This window comes from Diaporthe batatas (assembly GCF_019321695.1).
Source record: "Diaporthe batatas strain CRI 302-4 chromosome Unknown Contig00001, whole genome shotgun sequence".
Lineage (NCBI taxonomy): Eukaryota > Fungi > Ascomycota > Sordariomycetes > Diaporthales > Diaporthaceae > Diaporthe > Diaporthe batatas.
In genome coordinates this window covers 1,856,159-1,877,133 of record NW_025408548.1, presented here as the reverse complement: position 1 = coordinate 1,877,133, position 20,975 = coordinate 1,856,159, and the positions used below count along the sequence as shown (strand labels likewise).

The 20,975-nt window shown below is 49.7% G+C and overlaps 6 protein-coding genes across 6 annotated transcripts; 4 read left to right on the top strand and 2 right to left on the bottom strand.

Annotated features, from left to right (window-relative positions):
• Positions 1-219: 219 nt before the first annotated feature.
• KVR01_000651 (uncharacterized protein) lies at positions 220-678 on the top strand (the record flags this gene model as incomplete). Its single annotated transcript, XM_044782119.1, has 1 exon — positions 220-678. One exon carries the CDS (start codon positions 220-222, stop codon positions 676-678), a length of 459 nt encoding a protein of 152 aa, XP_044650600.1.
• A 755-nt stretch (positions 679-1,433) lies between these two features.
• On the bottom strand, positions 1,434-2,650 carry KVR01_000692 (uncharacterized protein; the record flags this gene model as incomplete). Its single annotated transcript, XM_044791004.1, has 3 exons — positions 1,434-1,753; positions 1,826-2,126; positions 2,228-2,650. The coding sequence occupies 3 exons, from the start codon at positions 2,648-2,650 to the stop codon at positions 1,434-1,436; spliced, it is 1,044 nt and encodes a 347-aa protein (XP_044650641.1).
• Positions 2,651-7,090: 4,440 nt separating this feature from the next.
• KVR01_000012 (uncharacterized protein) lies at positions 7,091-8,654 on the top strand (the record flags this gene model as incomplete). Its single annotated transcript, XM_044786593.1, has 6 exons — positions 7,091-7,351; positions 7,385-7,413; positions 7,497-7,662; positions 7,696-8,046; positions 8,103-8,435; positions 8,478-8,654. 6 exons carry the CDS (start codon positions 7,091-7,093, stop codon positions 8,652-8,654), a joined length of 1,317 nt encoding a protein of 438 aa, XP_044649961.1.
• A 2,586-nt stretch (positions 8,655-11,240) lies between these two features.
• Positions 11,241-14,042, top strand: KVR01_000026 (uncharacterized protein). Its single transcript, XM_044794105.1, has 3 exons — positions 11,241-12,106; positions 12,191-13,125; positions 13,205-14,042. The coding sequence occupies exons 1-3, from the start codon at positions 11,419-11,421 to the stop codon at positions 13,409-13,411; spliced, it is 1,830 nt and encodes a 609-aa protein (XP_044649975.1). The 5' UTR covers positions 11,241-11,418; the 3' UTR covers positions 13,412-14,042.
• Positions 14,043-17,047: 3,005 nt separating this feature from the next.
• Positions 17,048-18,890, top strand: KVR01_000499 (uncharacterized protein; the record flags this gene model as incomplete). Its single annotated transcript, XM_044787678.1, has 2 exons — positions 17,048-18,303; positions 18,374-18,890. 2 exons carry the CDS (start codon positions 17,048-17,050, stop codon positions 18,888-18,890), a joined length of 1,773 nt encoding a protein of 590 aa, XP_044650448.1.
• Positions 18,891-19,301: 411 nt separating this feature from the next.
• KVR01_000719 (uncharacterized protein) lies at positions 19,302-20,260 on the bottom strand. The gene has a single exon (XM_044785674.1). The coding sequence runs from the start codon at positions 20,231-20,233 to the stop codon at positions 19,340-19,342; it is 894 nt and encodes a 297-aa protein (XP_044650668.1). The 5' UTR covers positions 20,234-20,260; the 3' UTR covers positions 19,302-19,339.
• Positions 20,261-20,975: the final 715 nt, after the last annotated feature.

Here is a 20,975-nt window from a genome sequence, read left to right as displayed (position 1 = left end):
GTACCATTTTGGTGGCTATCCCGTTCTTCCTGTCGGGGGTGTAAGTGGACCAAGAAGGATAGGTCTTTGATTTGTGCCACCACAATCCCGCGCCAGCTTCTTTGTGACCACTCAGACTTTTGATATCATAAGTCCTTCTCGGAATCCTGCATGGTTTCATTTTCAATTCTGCAACAATTCCTCGCAAAGCAATTCCAATCTTCCTGGCCTATATACAAAATGTGTCTCAAAGCTCTAACCCCTCTTGTCTCTAAGGCGATTGCATACTTCGATCTGGCCTACCTATGTGCCATGACTATTACGGAGAACGGAGTTATCCAGGTGATCGAGTCCGAATGCGTTACTGATCACTTCCTAGAAACTGCTAATGATACAGAGATCGAGAGCTTTGAGCACATCTTGAGGTCTCAGCAGAATAACCGCCCATACGACCGGCTGGCCCGGAAGATTCGGCCGCGACGCCAATTACGGCGAAATACCTCCACCTCCACAGCTCGTTCAGATTGCAGCGAGCGAATTCATGCGAGCCTGCGAATCCAGGAAAGCCTTTCCACTTTTCCAAGATTCCAAGAACCGTCTTTCATACCCTTCTGGAGCAGCAAGAAAGACAAGAGAAAGCGCAGGAGTCTCCAGGGAAAGACGGTGCCTAAATCCCTGCCAGTACAGTATGAAGATTAGGTTGGCTGGTCCAAATTTATCAAACGCGCTTGTTTCTGTCCTTCCCCTGGCTAGGAGCCTCTCTATTCACCATTGCTGACGTTGAGCAGACACTTGCCGAATACGACTTGGCTCCCGTCGGAAGCCGACCGTAGGGCAATGCTTCCAGGTGCGATGGATCAAGGATGACGGTTGTTCGTCTACACGGTTTAAGAAAGCATGGCAGGGCTTAGAATGTTGTTGTCATGATCAACGACAATCGGGGTACCGCAAAATGGAGCTTCCTAGGACAAAGGAGGCATAGACTCGTCCAAGAGTAGGGTCTGCAGGAAGAGGGAACGGCGTGATTTCAGTTTATATATATATATATATATTTCCTTTGTCCAAATATTCTAATAAACCCTGAGTTCTATTGATATGCTGAAGAAATCCAGCGAAAATGTCTGAAATTGCCTTGATGTCATAGGATACTCAGCCGCCAGTGGGCTATGCTTCAGGAATTCGCCACTCGAACGGAGGCTGCGGAGGCTCGGAGCCGTTTCACATTGTGCGAAGGGAAGTGAACTAAAGTCCCGATGTAGCTATTTCCCCTGAATTGGACGCTCAAAGTGGGTCTCCCTATTATTAACGTTGAAACACGTGCTGCCCACAAGCCAAAGACGCTTTTGGATATCAATACATCATGCACGCCATGCACTAGGCCGAACGACCGCGCCCGTCGCGAGCCCCACATATTCTCAAATGGCCCGTTTTCCTCAGCCCGCTCTAAGTCAGCATCAGAACTTCATCCTCGTCCTCGGCGACGTCATATCCTGCAAGTACGTGTTGTACAGGTTATCCGAGCTCGGTCGCCTCGGCCTCGCTGGCCGCTGCCTCTCATAGACGATCCGGTAGAACCCTAGGCCGTCATCGTCCTGTCCGGGATTGGCGGTTTCGTATCCCATGGCTTTCAGGAGGTGGTAAAGCCCGGCTGCCACTACGGCTCCTAGAACAGGCCCCACAAAGAAAATCCAGATGTCGTCGACGTAGTTGTTGTTCACGACCGCCGGACCCAGAGTTCGAGCTGGGTTCACAGAGGTCCCGGTATAATTGATCCCTTCATGATTGAAATTAGCTCTGCGCACAAAAGTATGAGATCTCCAGATGTCTCGGAACAGGCTAAACTTACCAATAAGATGTGCTACAAAAAGGGCGAAGCCAATGGCTAGAGGTGCGATAAATGAAGTGCGACTCTTTTCAACAGCGAGCATTATGATGGTCATAACGAGCTCTGCAGTAAGGATGACTTCGAGGAACAGGCCCTGAACAGGCAATGTTCCCGATGAAAGAGCGTTTTCCGCTTGTAATTTCCCAGGAAGCAAAGCAGACACGACTCCAGCTGCTGTAATCGCTCCCAGAAATTGGACAGGTATAACGCAGAGGAGGCGAATCCAGTCGAAAGCCCCAGCAATCCAAAGCCCGATGGCCACCTGTGTACCCGACAGTCAGCAAAGGCAGCCCATAGCGCACATTGTGACACCACAAGCTGAAAGTATGGACCTACCGCTGGGTTGAACATTCCGCCGCTGACTCTATAGAAGATCCACACGTTGACACCAAGACTGAGCCCGAAGACAGCAGCGATGTACGATATTTGTAGAAGGCTTAGCCCCTCCGGCGCGTTGAACAGCGGCAATGAGTCCTCCTTCTCGTTGCCTATCTGAGCAGCGGCATATGAGAAGAATAGAAACATGAAAGTGCCGATGAATTCGGATATCATGGCGATGATGTGGCCTCTGACGGTGTCCTTCATTCTGGAGAAGTAATGTACTGTCGGCCCATTTGGTTCCACTGCATACGGCTCCAGGCCTGCTTCTTCTCGAATAACCAGCGGTGTATCGTCCATGTCTCCCGTATATCGGGTCGGTTGGTATGCGATTGGGATCGCCATCTTGTTATGATGCATATTGCCTCGGTGACGGCCTTGTTCAGCGGCGGGCAACCAACTGTACATGGTCGAGGTGGAGAAGCATACGAGGGTTATTATATTCGTACGGGACAGGCCGAAACAGCGAGGGAGTTGTGGCAGCAGTAGAAACAAATAATGAAGGTGACGGAGGAGTGTCACAAGAGGATACACCCCGGAGAAGATAATAATATGACGATGAATAAGAAAGCCTAGCCTTCCTGTCTGACCGCACAAGGAATCAATGTAGAAAGAAATGCTTAAAAGCCCTAATAATGCCCAGAGGGAATCGTCTGACCCAGGCAAAGATGTTCCGAACATCATCTGGCGACCACACAGCCTGCTCCCCGGCTGACCACCCCATTATGCCTTACAAACTAATAACGCGGCATGAACCGCCTACTATTCAGGGATGACGCATGGCAGAGCAGGCATGTCGAGGCAGATCGGCTTGGGCCCCCGGCATCGAAGGTTGCATCGAGCCGTTTGAGACTACTTGCGCGACAGCAAGATAATTAGCCGTTGCTTTACACTTACGGAGTACTGGGGCAACTGGTGACAGCCTTCAGCCCTAGCTTTCTGAGCGAGAATCCGAATACATCCTGGCTCAGCTGTGGTCATGGCGCGCGCTGAAAGATACGTGAGGTGGGTGTGGGCGAGAACCGTGCGCGACACCTTCTGAGGCTTGGGACGGAGTGGTCGAGTCTCACCTCGCTGAGTTTGGACTAGTCATCACTCTTTTAGACTCCGACGCCCAGGACCGTGACGACATTGCCAATCAAGTCACAATACATTCTCGGCTGGGTCAATTGGGAAACAGCAAGAGCCGGAACCCCCGGAGACTGGGCATGGCTTGTGTGTAGAACAAAGGGATGACATACCCGGCTGGGGGTCCCGCCAGCTGATCACCTGGGCATGCGGGAGAGGCGTCGTCGAAGCTCATCCCACCATCACGGAGGTGGCGGTGATCGGGAGCGGCAATGCACTGTCAGTCCTTGGCCCCAAAATCCTATTCAACTTGACTCAACTGGATAAAATTGCGGGAGAGACCAGGGTTGAACAAGTACCTAGATGGGTGTTTTTCAGTCATGCTTGGTGATAAAGCGCGAGTCTCAGAAGCAGGCCCTGTCACTCTGAAGAACCAGCCTTGGAACGGACGAAGTCAAGAGTCACCGGCTCGGACCTTTTTGAAGCAAGCTACTAGTTCCAATCCAGAAGCGACTGCTACTGCAACACTACTCTGTATGCACCCAGGGCCCAGGTGCCCTCTCAGCCCAGCTGCCCTGGCCCGTCAATCCTGCATCGAGTGGTTGCGTTGCTGCGACCAGCTGCGATCTGCTGAAACGGTGCAGAAAGCTCACCGCAGCTGCGTTTCAGCGGCTGCAGGAATGCTCCCACGCCCGCATGCGAGAGTTTCTGAGCCGACGGATCCGAGCCAAAAGAGCAAAACTATACTGATGCAGCGGTGTTCGAGAGATGTCCCAACATTGAATCAATCATTTCGTCAGCAAGGACAGTACGAGTAAGCAGGTGTGAAGCAGCCTGAGGTGCGGCGTCGGGCGAGGTCCAAGCGGGTGAAATCCTGATTTCAAGCCCCTCTAGCCGTAGATCAAAGGCATATCTTGCAGCAATTGACGGGTGGCAAAGGCACGTACTCTCAATCCGATATGCGCCTATCATCAGTAGGCGCGCGGCCATCCGCGATATGCGGACCCTTCATGGGTCCTCTGACGCGTAAACAAGGTTCTTGAGACCGCATACATGATCCGCATAAGCACACCTGGGCATGCCGTCGGCTGTGCGTAGAGTGAGGTCACGGGACGATGTTTCTGGGAATCTCTGGGGAAAAGGCGGCAACTGAGTCAACCGCTCGAGTGCTCCCTCGGACGAATGCACCTGTGATCTGCATGCGCTGTGATGCTGCGGCTACTGACTTGGGTGACTGTTCTTGGCGCTTTGCGACGTGAGTTTTGGATTTACATGAATGATGAAGATCTCAGCCCAGTAAGGCGTGCCTGAATGTGGAGATTGGGCAGCATTGCTCTCGATGATCTCGACGCCGTTTTGGTAACGAACATTGAACATCGGACTACGAATCGTGGCCGGTCATGACGAGCTCCTATTCCAGAAATACATGTCGTGACCGTGCGGCACTTCTCTCGGCTACTGGGGTTCTTCGATGCGCCTTGGCTTCCCAGCTTCAGAACAGGAATCTTGTGATGATACTCCACCTCTACATTTGTGCTTATGGAGATCTCCGTGAAGTAAAATATATCTTCCAGGGTCAGGTAAAGCTTGTCTGCATCAAACACTTGTTGCCACTCTACAAGCGTGAGTGTGACAAGTCCGGAGGACTATGAGTTCTTCTAATACATCATCGAAAAGCAGGCTGAGCTGCTTGCGTTATGCAAATTTATGGCAAGTACGAGTACGGATGTGGAACCAAGATGTGCGAGTATTGCTCCATCTATGAGAATCGGTAATTCACTGGGAAGGTGTCTAGCACATGTTAGATTCGGTGTCGACTTCGATCTTCCTCACTTCTAAGTTTGCTGAAGAGATCGCACAAGGAGACTCATCAGTACCTGGATTCTCAGTATTGCAGTACTCGGTCAGCTGAGCTTCTCTGTATGTAGCAGTCTCATACTCCAAGCAGGCATGAAGTGGCTCAAAATGGTGTCGACTGATACTTATCCTTTGATTGAACATGTCAGTCTTGGAAGTTTACCCATCTCGGTGATAATATTGCACCTTTAAACACAAGCCTGTAGGAAACAGCTACTTCGCCTTCCAAGTATGCTTTTCCAGTCTATAGGTTATCCCCAGCGGGACTTACTGCCTGGTTTGGAAGGAAATACAGCCTTGAAGATATCATTACTTGTAGCGTGAGCTACTCGGCTGAAACAGTCTGATTAATCCCCGCACGGATCTCGCGATGGCTTTGAGCATGACGACAAGCATACCATAGGAAGCCGCCTTATGGCGAGGCTGTTAGCTGATCAATAGAATTGGCGAGGATTGTTGCTGCCCGAGGCTGAGACTTGTAGTGTGAGATGATGACTTTTGAAAGAACAGCAGGTTGAAAAGGCATGCAAAAGTATCCACTAGAATATTCTTAAAGTTGTTTTAATTCAAGCATTGGTATAGAAGTCACGTCGTCGCCAGGCCTCGAGGAACGGTCATTGTCGTCCCGGCTTATTACTAGAGTAACAACAGAAGACATTTTCCCAGAATTCCTAAATCACGTATCCTCGCAGGGCAAAGCAGAGAGAGCATATCGACTAGTGTTCTGACTAAAGAATTGAAGTGTATGAATTCCGCTCAAATATCTACTAACAAGCTACTGTGTCTTGTGCCATTTTTTATGCCCTACAGACCCTTGAATATTTACAACCTAGATACCAACATTCTGAAGACTAAATGCTTGCAAGACAACTTATAAAAGATGATTTTATTTATACCTGCCTACTTTATCAATAGCCTGCTGACATAAAAGCTTGTGTGCGTGGTATGGTTTATTCTTGTGGCTGAACTTATGTGGTATACCTGGGAATACTTGTGTAGCATGATCCAATCCTGCATAAATCTCTATTATTTTGAAGTCATTGAATGTTATAGCGCTGTCTGCTTAGTTTCAATAGTTAGACCTTGTGTGGCAGGCACGATGGGGTGCAACCTACTACACCTTAATTCTACGTATTCCCCCTACTTTATCTGCCACACCTTGCTGTCTACATAGTATAAGTCCAAGATTCTGGAGGCGTTCGACTAGGCGAAACCCAGTCTGGAGATCGAGTTGCACATAGACGGCAATAACATCATAGGATGTGACATGTCTGACTCTACTAGTAGTTCTCCATTCATCCATCGACATGAATCGAGCGATGTGTTTAGGAATCTATAACACATGTGTCATCCTCAGCATTTTCGGCCCGTTCTGGCATCACAATTGTCGTCACCATTTTCAATCTGCAAGAAACCATGCTCAGACCATCTGCCTTGGCTCGTTGCGCCCTGTAGAGACCGTTTATCGACCTCGAAGTCTCCTCATATACCGGAGCCGGATGGCTAGAACATACCTAGGTACCTAGGTACCTAGGTACTTGAGAGGCTGGGGAAGCAGAATAAAGTGCCTGGGGTCGCTCATTACAGTGGGGACCTGGGAAGGGCCGATGAAGATATGACGACAGTACAAAGCAGGGCCCGCCCAATCAGCTATCTCTTTCCCCACAATTCAGGTTGCTCGTCTTGAATTTGGCAGTGCTTTTTATGATTCTTGTGATGACTGGCGTCCCAATTGTGGTCGATCTAAGGGACGGGCGGAAGCTTTTCTCCGCAGATGGCACTTGTGATTCACTGCCAGGGTGCAGCCGGGGAGTCCAACAAACAGTCAAAAATTCAGCTTTCGCCTCCCAACTTTGCAACCAACTTTTTTTTTGGGCATTCAAATCGAAGTCTTCAAGCTCACTGGCAGTCAGGCCTTGCAAGATGCCAGGCCATCGCTTCAGGGAGGCCCAGGCCAACACGACCGGCCTGGAACATATCCAATCCTCGGCAAGTGGGCCCAAACGGAGGACATACGATGCTCTCGAGTACACCCGAAATCGCATGGGCTTGAAACCATCGATCGAGACAAGACCCGGCACCCACAACCAAGAACTCTCGTGGTGGCCTCGCATGCGCCTCATTTTCCGCGAGCCATTGCTGGAGTTCTGGGGCACGCTGGTGATGATGCTTCTCGGAGGATCCGTCACGGCAATCACATATCTCAGCGAATATCAGTTTGGCAACTGGCTCACCATTTGTTTTGGGTAGGCTCCATCATCAAACTTTACCCCAAACATTCGAAGTCGCATGGCTGGCAAATAACTAACTCCAGAACTCTGAACCGCAGGTGGTCGGCCGCCATGATCTTCGGCATCTACGTTGCCGGGGACTCAGGAGCCTACCTCAATCCGGCAATCACTTTGACTAACTGTCTCTTCCGTGGTTTGCCTTTGCGACGCTGGCCAGTCTATGCTGCCGCTCAATTTCTTGGCGCCTTCTGTGGCCACGGCCTCGTGTATGCGAACTACATCTCGGCTATTGATCAGTACGAAGGCCACGGAATCCGAACCATCCCCCCAAGCCCGACTTCCAGTGCAAAGATCTTTTGCCAATTTCCTCAGCCATTCGTCCCGTTAGGAAGTCAGATCTTCTCTGAGTTCATCGCCAACTTCTTCATGGCATTCCTGATCCTCTCGGTTCGAGACGAGAATGGTGCTGACTTGAAAGGCGGTGGCTTCTTCGTGATCGCTTTCTTCTGGCTGAACTTCGTTGTCATGGCAGCCTTCGGGTGGGAAACAGGATCCCCAATCAATCCAGCTCGCGACCTTATGGGGCGAACATGGCTGGCCATACTCGGTTACAAGAACGCTTGGTCTGCCTATAACTATTATTTTTGGGTATGTGGCATAATTTTGATCACTTGGCTTTTTGTGGGAATTAACATGGATCACAGATTCCGTTCTTCATCCCGTTCATCGCATGTTTTCTCGGTGCTCTCACCTACGACATCTTCATCTACACTGGAGACAGCCCTATCAACAACGGTGAATGGAGCCCAGGAAAGGTTCACAAGCGACTCAGGAGAACTTTCAGGAGAGATTTTCGAGGTCACCAATCGGACGAAGAGAATCTGAATGCACGACAGAACCAGGGCATAGCGGCTTCCACTCCCATGGTTGAAAATGAAGAGCGCCATCCTTCACGGCCCAATCTTCAAGGCATTCACTCCGTAAAGTCACACCAAGAAACCGAAGCAAATCATGAGGACATGGAGAACGATCCGAATGTCACTTTGACTAACGCCCGAAAAGGCGGATATCACGGCCAGTCATGGGAAGATACAGAACGCCACGGTGACCAAGTTCAAGACGCGGAGCACCTACACCGCAACACACCTCAGCGGAGCAACGCGAGTGGTCATGACCTCGAGGGCAAACAGACTGGTTATGACGATCCCCATAGGGATGGCGGGGAGGAGGCGGACAGGGATGACACTGAGATGTGAAGTAGCCAGCAGTTTCTGGGTTTCTAGTTGAGAACGGAAATTCGCGCACCCAGAATCGGAAGGCGCGCACCCAATTATGACTAAGCAGTGCCCACATATATACACGAATTTATTTTAACTAAGGCCCACCATAGTAATTAGTAAGGTCCTGATATATAACTAGCATCTAGCAACACTTCCTCGCCAACCAACCAAAGTGAGGTCGAAAATCGTGCAAATCGCACACATTAGGGCCCTAATCGGTGGCGTTCTAAGCGCAATTTACGCTCAACTACGTGCGTACGTAGATTTCTAGTTGCGTACCCTCGTCGTCGCCGCTGGCAACGTCGTCTATAGTCAGGTCTACCCGTGGCGGTGGTTGGTGGCAGTGATATTGTAATTCCAGTTGTGACAATCGACTTGCCATGGCGGCTCGAGCCCAAAATAGTCTAGCACCTACGTTATTAGCTGCAACGCTGATAAAACGATATATAAATAGACACAATTGCAGCTTAGTCCTTAATTAACAGGTATTACCAGTTAGATAGTCGATTTAACTTATGGTTGGGTGGTGGTCGCTGAGTGTTATCTAGTAGGAAGAGAGGATTTTACTGGATGTAAAAAAACACTACTTAGGTGGTGTAATAGAGTGGAATAAAGCCCTCTGATTGGTTAGGGGCTGCTTAGTCAGAAATGGGTGCGCACCTTCCGATTCTGGGTGCACGAATTTCCGTTCTCTTCTAGTTTACAGAAGGACAGTAATAGGACTACAATTCTATATGCAAACTATGCAGAATCCAATAAGTGAATTTGGGACCTGAGACTATAGGAGTCAACCAGCTCCGGTCAAGTGTCTGCCGCGCAGCGGCAATTATATGGTTTCACTTCTATTCCGTATACGTCCGAGGACATACGTGGCGCCTTCATACCAAATACCCGTGGGCCTCGGCTTCCACTTACCCACTCCTAGCAGAGTAAGTGCCAAAAACCCGCAACGGCCAAAACCTCACAACACCTACACCTACCTATTTCTACTACTTTTACCTATAAAAACCTACTTTTTAATTAAGTATATTTCCTTTATTAAATTTTATATTTAAAAAAGATAAATATCTTTAAAATCTTTATTTTATAAAAATTAATAATAAAATATTTTTAAATTTCTAGGGTTAGATTTTAAAATTTTAAATTTTTTAATTAAAAGTTTTTTAAAATTAATATAACTATTTAAATAAATTATATTATTAAAAAATAAAAATAGTAAAATATTCTTAGAATTATTTATTTTATATAAATAATATTTTTAAAATTAGATTTCTATTATAAAAAAATTATAAATTAAAGTTTTAAAAAGGATTTATAATAACTTTAATTTTAAAACTAATTTTTTAAAAATATTACCTATATTATAACGGTCTAATACTAAGCCTATAAACTACTAGAATAACTAATTAGATGAATTAGTTATTATAGTCTTTTAGTTAAGCGGTCTATTATATTAATAGTTAATAGAATTTCTATGGATCTATCTTAATAATTAATTTAAAGGGCGTAGGTTCGAACCCCTACGTTTAAAAAGATCTTATTTAAGGTGTTAATAGGCTAGTAGGTGTAGTATTTATAGTCTATAGTTGTAGTACTAAAATAGGCTATTTATTTTAATAAAGTAGTTTAAGTATACTATAAATATCTATCCTATTTAAAAGATTTTTAAGCCTCTTATAGGTATTTAATCCATCTCTAAGCTATTTAAGTACTCTATAAGGCCTTAAGGGGAATTATAATAATTTAGTATTAAGTCTATAAACTATTAGAATAACTAATTAGATAAATTAGTTATTATAGTCTTTTAGTTAAGTAATTTATTATATTAATAGTTAATAAAATTTTTATAAATCTATTTTATATATAAAGTAAATAATTCTAAGAATATTTTACTATTTTTATTTCTTAGAAATATAATTTATTTAAATAGTTATATTAATTTTAAAAAACCCTTAACTAAAAAAACTAAAATCTTAAACCCTAACCCTAGAAATTTAAAAAATTTTAATTATAATCTTTATAAAATAAAGGTCTTAAAGGTATTAAATTTTTCTTTATATAAAATTTAATAATAAAAATATACTTAATTAAAAAGTAGATTTTTATAGGGAAAAGTAATGAAAATAGGTAGGTATAGGTGTTGCGGGATTTTGGCCGTTGCGGAATTTTGGCACCCCCTACGCCAAGGGCGTAGGGGGGCAGGGAAGGCCTGCCCCCCGGGTAAAGGCATGCATTCTGTAAGCGACAGTACTGCGATCGGGTTCACCTCGAGTGGTATGCATCCTCAAATGATCAAGCCGGAGACATTCGGACTTCAGTCTTTTGGTCAACTTGCAGCACACATGCCCAGGTGCCCAGGCGTGCAACGGGGTGGCTTTGCCTGATTGGGACAATCCTTCAATCTGCGGGATCAAGCAGAATGGCCGGTGTTAGGACTTGGTCAGAACGTCATATGACTAACCTTAGGTAATTCCGTCGGTGAGACTAACCACCGTCCAAGATGTCAGCGGCACCTAATAAGTAGGTACTTAGGCAGCCTCTTCTCCATCCCATCACTGACCCGCTGGAGCACTTGAGCGCGCTTCCAAGGTCATGGTTTGCCATATATCAAAATCTCCTCCCCCACAAAACTAGTCGAAATCAAAGGAGCATACTCTTAATTATCAATACTAATTATCGGAACAACAGCTTCGGCCTGACTCAACACTCGCAGAAACCACCTGGGCTGGCTTTCTTCACCATGGCCGCGACGGTAGCAACGGTTATCGAGGCTGCACCCACGGCCAGCATGCGGGCCGCACACCAAAACAGCCAGGCAGACCACATGTTCAACCGCATCAACAGCAGCAGCCAAAGCCACCAAGATGACACTGGCCGCAGTCCCGCCACAGAGACAGGGACCCAACATGACAGACTCGCTTCCGGCCCAGCCGCAACTGCAATTGCGCTGATCATGATTCCCCTCTGCCTCTCCGTATTGCTCTCCTCGCTGGATCTAACAATGGTGACGCCGGCGATACCGTCCATCGCCGCCGAGTTCCAGTCCTCGTCGGGCTACATTTGGGTCGGCGGGGCGTTCATCCTGGGCAGCACAGCCGTGACTCCCGTGTGGGGCTCGGTGGCTGATATCTGGGGCCGCAAGCCCATCATGCTCATCGCCCAAGTCTTCTTCTTCGCCGGCAGCCTGATGTGTGCTCTAGCGCCCAACATGGACGCCTTCATTGCTGGTCGTGGCATCCAAGGCATTGGTGCCAGCGGCATGGGCATACTTGTGAATGTGATCATATGCGATACCTTTTCGATGCGAGACCGCGGCCTCTACCTGGGTATCACGTCTATCATGTGGGCGATTGGGACGGCGATTGGGCCAATTCTGGGTGGTTTTTTCACCACCAAGGTGCATTGGAGGTGGTGCTTCTGGATGAACTGTGGGTTCTCCTGCTCGCCCTGGCCACCAAACCTTGTGGCATCTGTTCTCACTCAGCGGCGGCTAATTCTGTATTCATCCACAGTGCCAGTCGGCGGCCTTGTATTTCTCGTGCAACTATCCTTTCTCAAGATACCTGCGCCAAACACCCCTGTACTGGCTGGCCTGAAGGCAGTCGACTGGACTGGCAGCTTGCTCATCGTCGGGTCCGCCTTGATGGTCCTGCTCGGTCTCGAATTCGGGGGTATCACATTTCCCTGGTCATCTGCGGCTGTCATTTGCCTCATAACGTTTGGAACCGTCGTCTTGGGGGTTTTCCTCCTCAATGAGTGGAAGCTGGCGATTAATCCGGTGATACCCTTACGCTTGTTCACGAACCGTTCCACAGTGGCGGCCTATCTTGTCTACGTTTGCAATTTCTCCGTCTTGATCGGTCTGTCTTATTACCTCCCCCTCTATTCTCAGTCCGTTCTGGGAGCCAACGCCCTGGTATCTGGGCTTCACCTTCTTCCCCTGATCGTGTCCAGCTCTCTTGCCGCCGCCTGCGCTGGGGTGTTCATCCAGAAGACCGGCATATACCTTCCAATCATGTACGGCGCACAGGTCCTGCTCACCCTTGGTTCTGGACTATTTATGAACCTTGCGCTCGAAAAGAGCATCACCAAGCTCATCGTCTATCAGATTATCTGTGGAGTCGGCGTCGGCTTCAACATGGAGCCACCACTCCTTGTAGCACAGGCTACAGCAACAAGCCTTGACACAGCCGCGGTCATTTCAACAATGAGCTTCCTGCGGTCCATATGCACTGCAATAGTCGTTGTTGTCGGTGGCGTTTTATTCCAGGGCCAGATGGTGGCGGAAAATAGCGGGCTTTCTGCACAAATCGGCCCGGAATTGGCATCTCATTTCAACGGTGACCATGCTACCGCGAGCGTGGAGATCATTGCCACTCTGTCAGTCGATTCGCAAGACATTATAAGGCGTGTATATTTCAAGAGTTTGCGCGCAATATGGATCATGGTAAGTAACTGAAAGATTGAACTATGTCAGGTTCAGTCGTTTCGAGGTTCCTTTACGCTAACACAATGCCCTACAAAAGTGTTTGGTTGTTGCCGGAGTTTCGCTTGTCTCGAACATTTTCGTACGGGCCCATCACCTGAGCTCAGAGACCCAAAAGGCAATTCTTGGGCTTGACAGGACACGGCAAGAAGAACACACACGGCAGCGACAGACTAACAGTCCTGCACCGGATCGTTCTATTGAACTCTCCCACATCCGAGAAGAAGCCCTACGGCAACGTTCATAAGGCCTGTCCGGTCCGGCAACCAGTACATTCTGCACAAGGAGTGCATCATGAATGACAGGCATCGTAGAACCCTAGGATGGGGCCACTGCTGGTTTTACATCATTGTCAGGGAGGGCGGGTTAACTTCCGCCATCTGGAAGTAAAATCTATTACCACGAAATTGGCTTCTTACACCTATCTGGTAGCACTTGAGCCACCACGGCAACGTCTGGGGAGATGCATCAGAGAACCCTGAGTGGCATAATTCTCCTCATCTGCGGATGAGTCGTTGTGGTGAGCTAAGTAAAACACAAGTTCCTGATGCTCTTGAAGGACTTGTTGGACTTAGCTGTTGGACCCACTTTGGATTCATTGGCCTGGCAACATTCGCGGCAGAGAAGGGTGAAAATAGCCTGTTTCGACCACATCATTGCAAGGGTAGGCTGGGCAAGTCCCAATGATGACGGAAGTGTTTCGGCGCCCGAGAGAGGGTGGATGGAAGCGATCAAAGAGCCTCGATGACGGGCTGTGGTTCCCGATAGACGACGTAGTTGTGGGTGTACCTGAGGGTGGGCTGTCGACTTAGCACCTCTAGAGCCCGTTTTCCTGAGTTGCTGGACCGCACATGTCGAATTAAGTATTATTTCTATCACGTCCATAGGATCATGGTATCTCGATCCAACGGGTGTTATTCCTCTCGTAATCTTTATGGCTAGAGACCGTATCAACTTTGCTGATGCTTCGATAGAATGACATGTAACGGTTGCTCGCCGACGGCGGGCGGCCCATCGGGGGCCGGAGATCAATGCTGAGGATTTGACATGCAGCATGACGCTGGCCACCTTACCGCAGGCAAGCTAGTATGTGCGCTCTTGGCCAAGAACTTTATGCGTATTCTGGGCGTTGGCTGAGGGCAGTCGGAGGCATGTGAGGATCGACAGGGCTCTGGGCGACAAGATGGAAGTGGAAGGGGCGGCTCAAGTTTACGGAGGAGCTCACGTACTGACTCAATAAAGTCGGCCTGTTCGGGAGGGATTGTCCATGCGAGCGGTGGGTATAGGCACATAGGGCTTGGAAACAACGACACAGATTGGCCCTGGGAGGCTTAGGGGTGTAAACGATTCCTGTAGTCTCCGTCTAACTGGTAGCAATTCACGTCTCGCGGATGCAAGGGAAAACAAGCCGCCGCGCCGCACGCACTCCCGTCCTGCTGCGGGAGGAGTGTCTGGCTGCTTGGAAGTGTTTCATGACAGGGCTAGGACGGGTAATGATGGCAAGGGTCGCGGGTATCGTGCCATGGGTACCTAGGTAAGGTTTGGCGATAGTGGTCCCTGGCATTTCTGAGGAATGTGCTGTGTGCGTCAAAACGTTGCATTGTCCATCATCGCTGCAAGCTTGTCGAGATCTAGCCGGCACCGGTCTTGATTTATGTCAAAAGGTGCAAAATTATAGTTCCTAGTCGTGTGTGGGGGTAGTTCATCGAGTATCTGTTTCTTAAGGTAGCAAAGAGTCTCGATCATATACTGCATACCTACTAGGTACAAATGAAGTGCACTGAGATGCTGTCAGCGTTTCAGTCTCCACGATGACACCCCACAAAGGCATTCGGGGGATCGTCACGGTTGGTCTAACTTCCTGTAGCTGTTGTGGTGTGTTTGTTTTGAGTATTAGACTTTGAAGCTTATTCTAATTTGTGATCTTTTCACACTAGCAGGGAAACCGATTGCCAAAACTTGCGTTAACGAGTTACCAGGTTCTCCACAAGACCTGAAATGTTCAGTGGACTTCGTGAGAGTTTGCATGAGTGCGAGTCGGTCGACTCATGAGGGCTTCAAGTCCTAGGGTTAAGGCTGGAACAACACAAGGACACCCTGTAACTGAGTGTCTGATGGATCCAATTCATCGGCCCAGGGAGCAGAGGGCGGCTTTGAGAGACTTGAACATTGATTAAGTACTTAGTAGGTACAACATTCGTCCTGTCTCAGCTACAGGCGCTTGACCCTTTGCCGTACTGGCCCTTCGCAGCAGTTGAGATTGTATTGGTGCCCGCGGGGGGCATCGCTGCTGCCAGCTACGGGCAAACTTCTTTTGGTAACGCGCCTAGGGCCATCCAAATTTGGGCACATGGCGACCGATTTCTATCGTCTCATGTCAAACACAAACTGTACTCCGATAGATAGAGTGATGCGCACCTCGACCCGGGAGCAGATAAAATATGAGCTGATAGATTACCAAGAGATCTGGCGGCTCGGATGTTCCATCAGATTTGAATATGACATACCCAAACACTTCATGTTTGCCCCGAATGAATTGAAACGAAGGTGCTAACGTCCACTCGAAGAGATCATCACGAGGGACAACGTCCACCAAACCGTGGATCCTGGCCGATCTCTCCTCGGCCAAAGCGCCGGCCATGAACTTGCCATCGGGAAGACTGATCATGACAATCATCATTTGTGCCATGAAGGCTGCAATGCAAGCCGATCAAGCTCTTTTTCCATAGGATATCCACTCTCACAGAGTATAACTTCAAAGTCCTGGATCTGAAATAGCAAGATTTACCAACACGGTACTCGATGGCGTCTTCGAATAGTGGCCGGCTTTACTTATGCAAAACGCGGCGGCAGCACGGAGATTTTGCATAATTTGGCTGTCTCACTTGAATTGACAGTGTGAGTATGTCACCTTCCGGAACTTTCCACCGCATCTTGAAGCACTAGCCCGGGACGGTGAAAATTTGATCTACGTTGGCTCGTCCGAGTTCATGACAAAATGTGACGGTACTGATTGTTGACTCGAATACACGAGCAACCTTGGAATCACTCAACTAAGCACGCAAGTCAACTGCCCCCATCCAAATGGCTTCTACACCATGCTTCGTGGTCCAGATCAAGCGATGAAGCAAATAGGCATGTAGCAATAAGACCAAGTAAAATCTCAAACTCTGCCAGTCAAGGATATTCTCTTCTCGAAGAATTTATCTTCACTAAATCCGAGACAAGAATTTGCTGCATCCAGCCATGAAATGGCAAGATCCGACCATTCGTGTCATGAAGCTGAAAATGTTGGGGTAGGTATACGTACTCTGTAAGAAGCAGTGGAGACAACCGCTAGAAGCTGCCATTCCCCTCTGGTACAGTTGCAGATGGTCTGACATTCCGTGTGGCGGGTATTTATCTAGATGTTCTGCGGCATTATCACACGCAACACATTCCGAGTCTTGGTATCAGAGAGGTGAGGCTGCCAAGTGCTTTGAGCTCGGCCACAGAGTCCCGCCACCACGCCGCCGGCAACTTCTAATCGTAGTACACGGATCGAGATAAACTCTACTGAGACCCAGCTTGTCAATATAATTCCCTGCCAAGACACATGAGACTTTCCATCTTTCTAGATCTGGGCCTTGGCTTCAACATTGCGATTATCAGCCACACTCCCCGTCCTCTCTACTTTGGGAAGCTGAGGATAGTACCCTCCCGGTTTCAGGAAAGCCTTTCGCCTCCCAACTTCCGTGCTCAAGCCCATAACAGATGCTCAAGATCTCAATCCTGCTATTCCGATCTTGTCATACAGCTTGCCGGTGCATTTTTTCATATGCCATCCACAACTAGCAAACTCAAGGCCATAGTGCACAGAACAAGAGAATTTCTTGTCAAAGACATGACGAGAGACGAAGACAAGAGAGCAGGAATTGTGGTCGACCCCGAGGCTGATCTGGCCCATGTCCCCCCGGCGGTGACCAGGCACGCCTCGTTCAATGACAGCCCAACTATTCGCGGAGCACCACCAATGGAGAGCGGGTGGTACGAGAGTCCCCGTAATTCTGTGTTTGGCGACCGCCGTTACAACCGCCGCGGCGTCAGTGGACGGACGACCTACCCAGCATATCGTTTCTCAACCCAGTCAGCTCCTGCCATGCCGCCAACAGGAATCTCACCGCCTCCAGCGAATATAGGAGCCAAGGACGAGGTCTACATCACTCTGTCAGAAGAAGAATGTGATATGCCTACCAGGCGCCGGTACATCACAAAACTATGCAGGGCAACACTAGTCTACGGCTCGCCAACTCATAGAATAGTCCCGTACATCCAAATGGCAGCCCGGGCCCTGGACATGGATATATACATTCTCTACGTCCCCGACAACATCATCGTCGCATTTGACAGCCCAGACGAAAGCAACAGCAAAGGGATCTACCAGCCAACAGAGGTGAAGCTGATCCAGGGAGCCGGCACCCACGTGGGCAAGATGCTGGATGCCCACGAGGTGTACAAGCACGTGCTGCACGGGCGGATGTCCGTCTCGGAGGGAATCCAGCGGCTGGACGACATTGAGCGGCGCAACGACGAACACAACGTGTGGTTCATGTTCATGATTTTCGGCTTCGCGGCTGTGGGCATCGCCCCCTTTGCCTACCGCGCCCGCTTCATCGACCTGCCCGTCGCTTTCATCACGGGCAGCCTGCTGGGCGTCATGCAGCTCAAGTTCGCGCCCTCGCACCCACTGTACGCCCTCATATTCGAAGTCACGGCCGCCATCATTATGTCCTTTCTTGGCCGCATGTTTGGCTCTATCCGGGGTGCTGACGGCGACCGCATCTTCTGCTACTCGGCGCTGACTCAGTGCTCCATCAACCTGCTCATGCCTGGCTACTGGATGACCAACGCGGCGCTGGAGATCATGTCCAAGAACATCGTCACTGGTGGCTCAAGGATGATGTATGCCTTGATCTACTCGCTCCTTCTCGCTTATGGAATCGCTATTGGCTCAACCCTCTACGGCTACATGGATTACGATGCTGTTAGCAACCCCCGCTGCGAGAACCTGATCGACCGGAGGTGGAATCTGTTCTTTGTGCCTTTCTTTTCGGTCCAGGTGTCCATCATCAGTGGGGCAAAGTATCGACAAATCCCAGCGTAAGAATCGGATAACCCCAAGCCTCTATCATCCGCTTTTCGATCGCTTTGCTAACTGGAGCGAATGAAGCATGGTCTTTATCTCATTCATGGGCTACCTAGTCAACTTCCTATCAGTAGACGTATTCCACGGGTCCTTCACCATCGCCCACACCCTGGGTGGCTTCATGATCGGCCTGCTGGGTAACCTCTACTCCAAGTTCGGCTGGCAGGTGGAGCACATCATCTATGACCGGGGGTTCAGCAGGGGCAACAACGCTGGCCGGCGAAGGAGCCGTATCAGCCTGGGCGCGTCTCAGGGGTTTGCCCTCGCCGCCGCGGGGATGGTGCCGGCCATGATCGTGCAGGTCCCGTCGGGACTGGCCAACACGGGCATCGTTGCCGCGGGCCTGCAGACGGCCGACGCCATCGTGCGCAACACCACGGCCAACAACATGGCGTTCCCCCTCGGAGAGCTCCAGCTCGACGCTATGCCCATTCTGCTACAGGTCATCCAGATCGGCATCAGTATTGCCATGGGACTGTCACTGGCTGCCCTGATGCTGTACCCGCTGGCAAAGAAGAGGAGTGGAGTAATGGCGTGGTGAGCCACTTGGGTGTGTGCGGAAGAAGACTTACGGGAGAACATTGGCATTCAGCATAGCATTGAGCGCTGCGGGAGTCATGTTTGTTTCCTCTCACTGGGCAGACAGACCCAGATGCCTCCGAATGCCGCTTCCAAACGGCATATAATCTTCGGCAGGGCGGCTAAGTGGCCAGGCATACACAGCGTTCACTTGTCATTTGTGTCATATAATAGAAAGAGTGGGCTCCTCGGTTTTGTTGGAAACGATGATCCACCGCTCAGGTCAAGCGATTGGACTCTCGTGGCGGGTTGATGAAAAGCGACCAGCTCTGAGCTCGCAGCGCGTTTATACATGGGCGATGGTTTCTTTGTATTTACACCCAGTACGGAGTGTCTGCCTTTGAGGGCAATCTTCCTCCTCGGGCCGGTCCCAATTATCTATTAGATGAAAATTCCTGGGGACAGTCCACATCACCACTCGTATCTGAGGTATCTAGCTGATGTTCGCAGTCCCGGTATCCACGAGACCACCCAACAGAACAGTCTCATAATGATTGGTAGCCGGAAATTTTCTGGATTATCTGAGGGCAGGACTTCACCCGTTAGATGCAGTCTTTGATTCCATCCCTCAAGTTCCCCTGGGTCGTTTATCGCCCACGAGAATCGTGATCCTGTGTTGGCGACGATGGGCTCGAACTTCTGGACCAGCAGCGGGAACCAGTTGAAGCAGTCAAACACCAGCTGATTCCCCGCTCCGACGAAACAATGCGTCAAATTCTCGATAAGTGCACGGCCCTGTGCGGGCTGCAGGTACATAGTCAGGCCCTCAAACACCACGAGCGTCCTGCGGTCGCGGGGAAGCCGGAGCTCCGCGAGCCACAGCTCATCCGTCACATCGGCCGCGACCACCTCGTACTGCATCCTGCCGCCGTCCGGTTCCGGCAGCCGGAGTCTGCCTCTCACATCGATGACATCCGGGAGATCGACGTCGACCCAGCGGAAGTCTGCTCTGTCCTGGTTGCAGTGTTCCTGTAGCCTCAGCGCGCGGGTGTCCAGGCCCGCGGCTAGGTGAAGGACTGTGACGGGCTCGCCGTCGTGCTGGGCCTGTTGGAGGAACTCGGCGGTCCACTGGTCTAGGAACCTGGCACGCAGAGCAATTGCAGCTGCCTTGAGCCAGATGACGTGAAGCTTCGAGAAGTCGTAGTCGAGCTGATCGACAAGTCGTGCAGCGTACCGATCGCCCAGGATCGGAACGGTGGTCTTGGCATCCAGTGCACGCGAGTACAGGATGGCGAGGAGTGTTTCCTGTGCACCAGTGAGGTTGGGCTTCAGCCTCTGTACTTGATTCTTGGTATTCGAACTCATTGCTGCTGTTGTTGCTGTTGTTTTTGCTACTACTGCTGCTCCGTAGTCTGAATGTCAAGAGATGTCGGTGGCAAATGCCCAGGTGGGCTGAGATCTCGGGCCGCACGGGGACTGCAAGCATGATCGCGGGAGCTTGGGCCCGACTCCTGGGGAAACAGCACTCGGGAACACATCCTTAGCATCAAATGTACGGTTGCCATGCCATTACAAGACTCCAGGAGGGGGAATTCGCGCACCTATAATTAAGAGATGCACACCTATTTCACACCAAAAAGATACATTACATCAGAACCCAGTAAATGCAAAAAGCATTTTCATACTCAAACCAAGAAAGGTAAAGCCCCCAACTCCTACCAAGGTATAAGGATAAATGTTATTATCCCAGATGCCATATTTCTCACGGCTTTAGATCCTAGGCCTTGCCATAACAGGTCTGCAAGCATGTCGATGACACCGATGATCTGCTGGTCGAGTGTGTACAGGTGAACACTGTGGTGGGTGGGTACCGGCGTGGTGTCGTTCAATGAGTCTGGTGACGAGGTGATTCCCGAGGTTGGAGAACTCGAATCGAGGTCAGGATGGTGCCCAAAGAAAACGACGTGCGAGAGGCACCACGGTGAGGATGCCACTTGTGGCGGTGCCAAACGTGGTGGGTGATCTTCAACATTGAACTCGTGGACGAATCTTGGAATTGTGAGCAGGGGTCGTTTGGGAATGTGTACGTAGTACACCACTTACTGTC

Coding starts and splice junctions, on each gene's coding strand:
- KVR01_000719 (XM_044785674.1), bottom strand. CDS start 20,233: ATGAGTTCGAATACCAAGAATCAAGTACAGAGGCTGAAGCCCAACCTC.
- KVR01_000026 (XM_044794105.1), top strand. CDS start 11,419: ATGGCCGCGACGGTAGCAACGGTTATCGAGGCTGCACCCACGGCCAGC. Junction 12,107..12,190: donor GTGGTGCTTCTGGATGAACT/GTGGGTTCTCCT, acceptor ATTCATCCACAG/TGCCAGTCGGCGGCCTTGTA. Junction 13,126..13,204: donor TGCGCGCAATATGGATCATG/GTAAGTAACTGA, acceptor GCCCTACAAAAG/TGTTTGGTTGTTGCCGGAGT.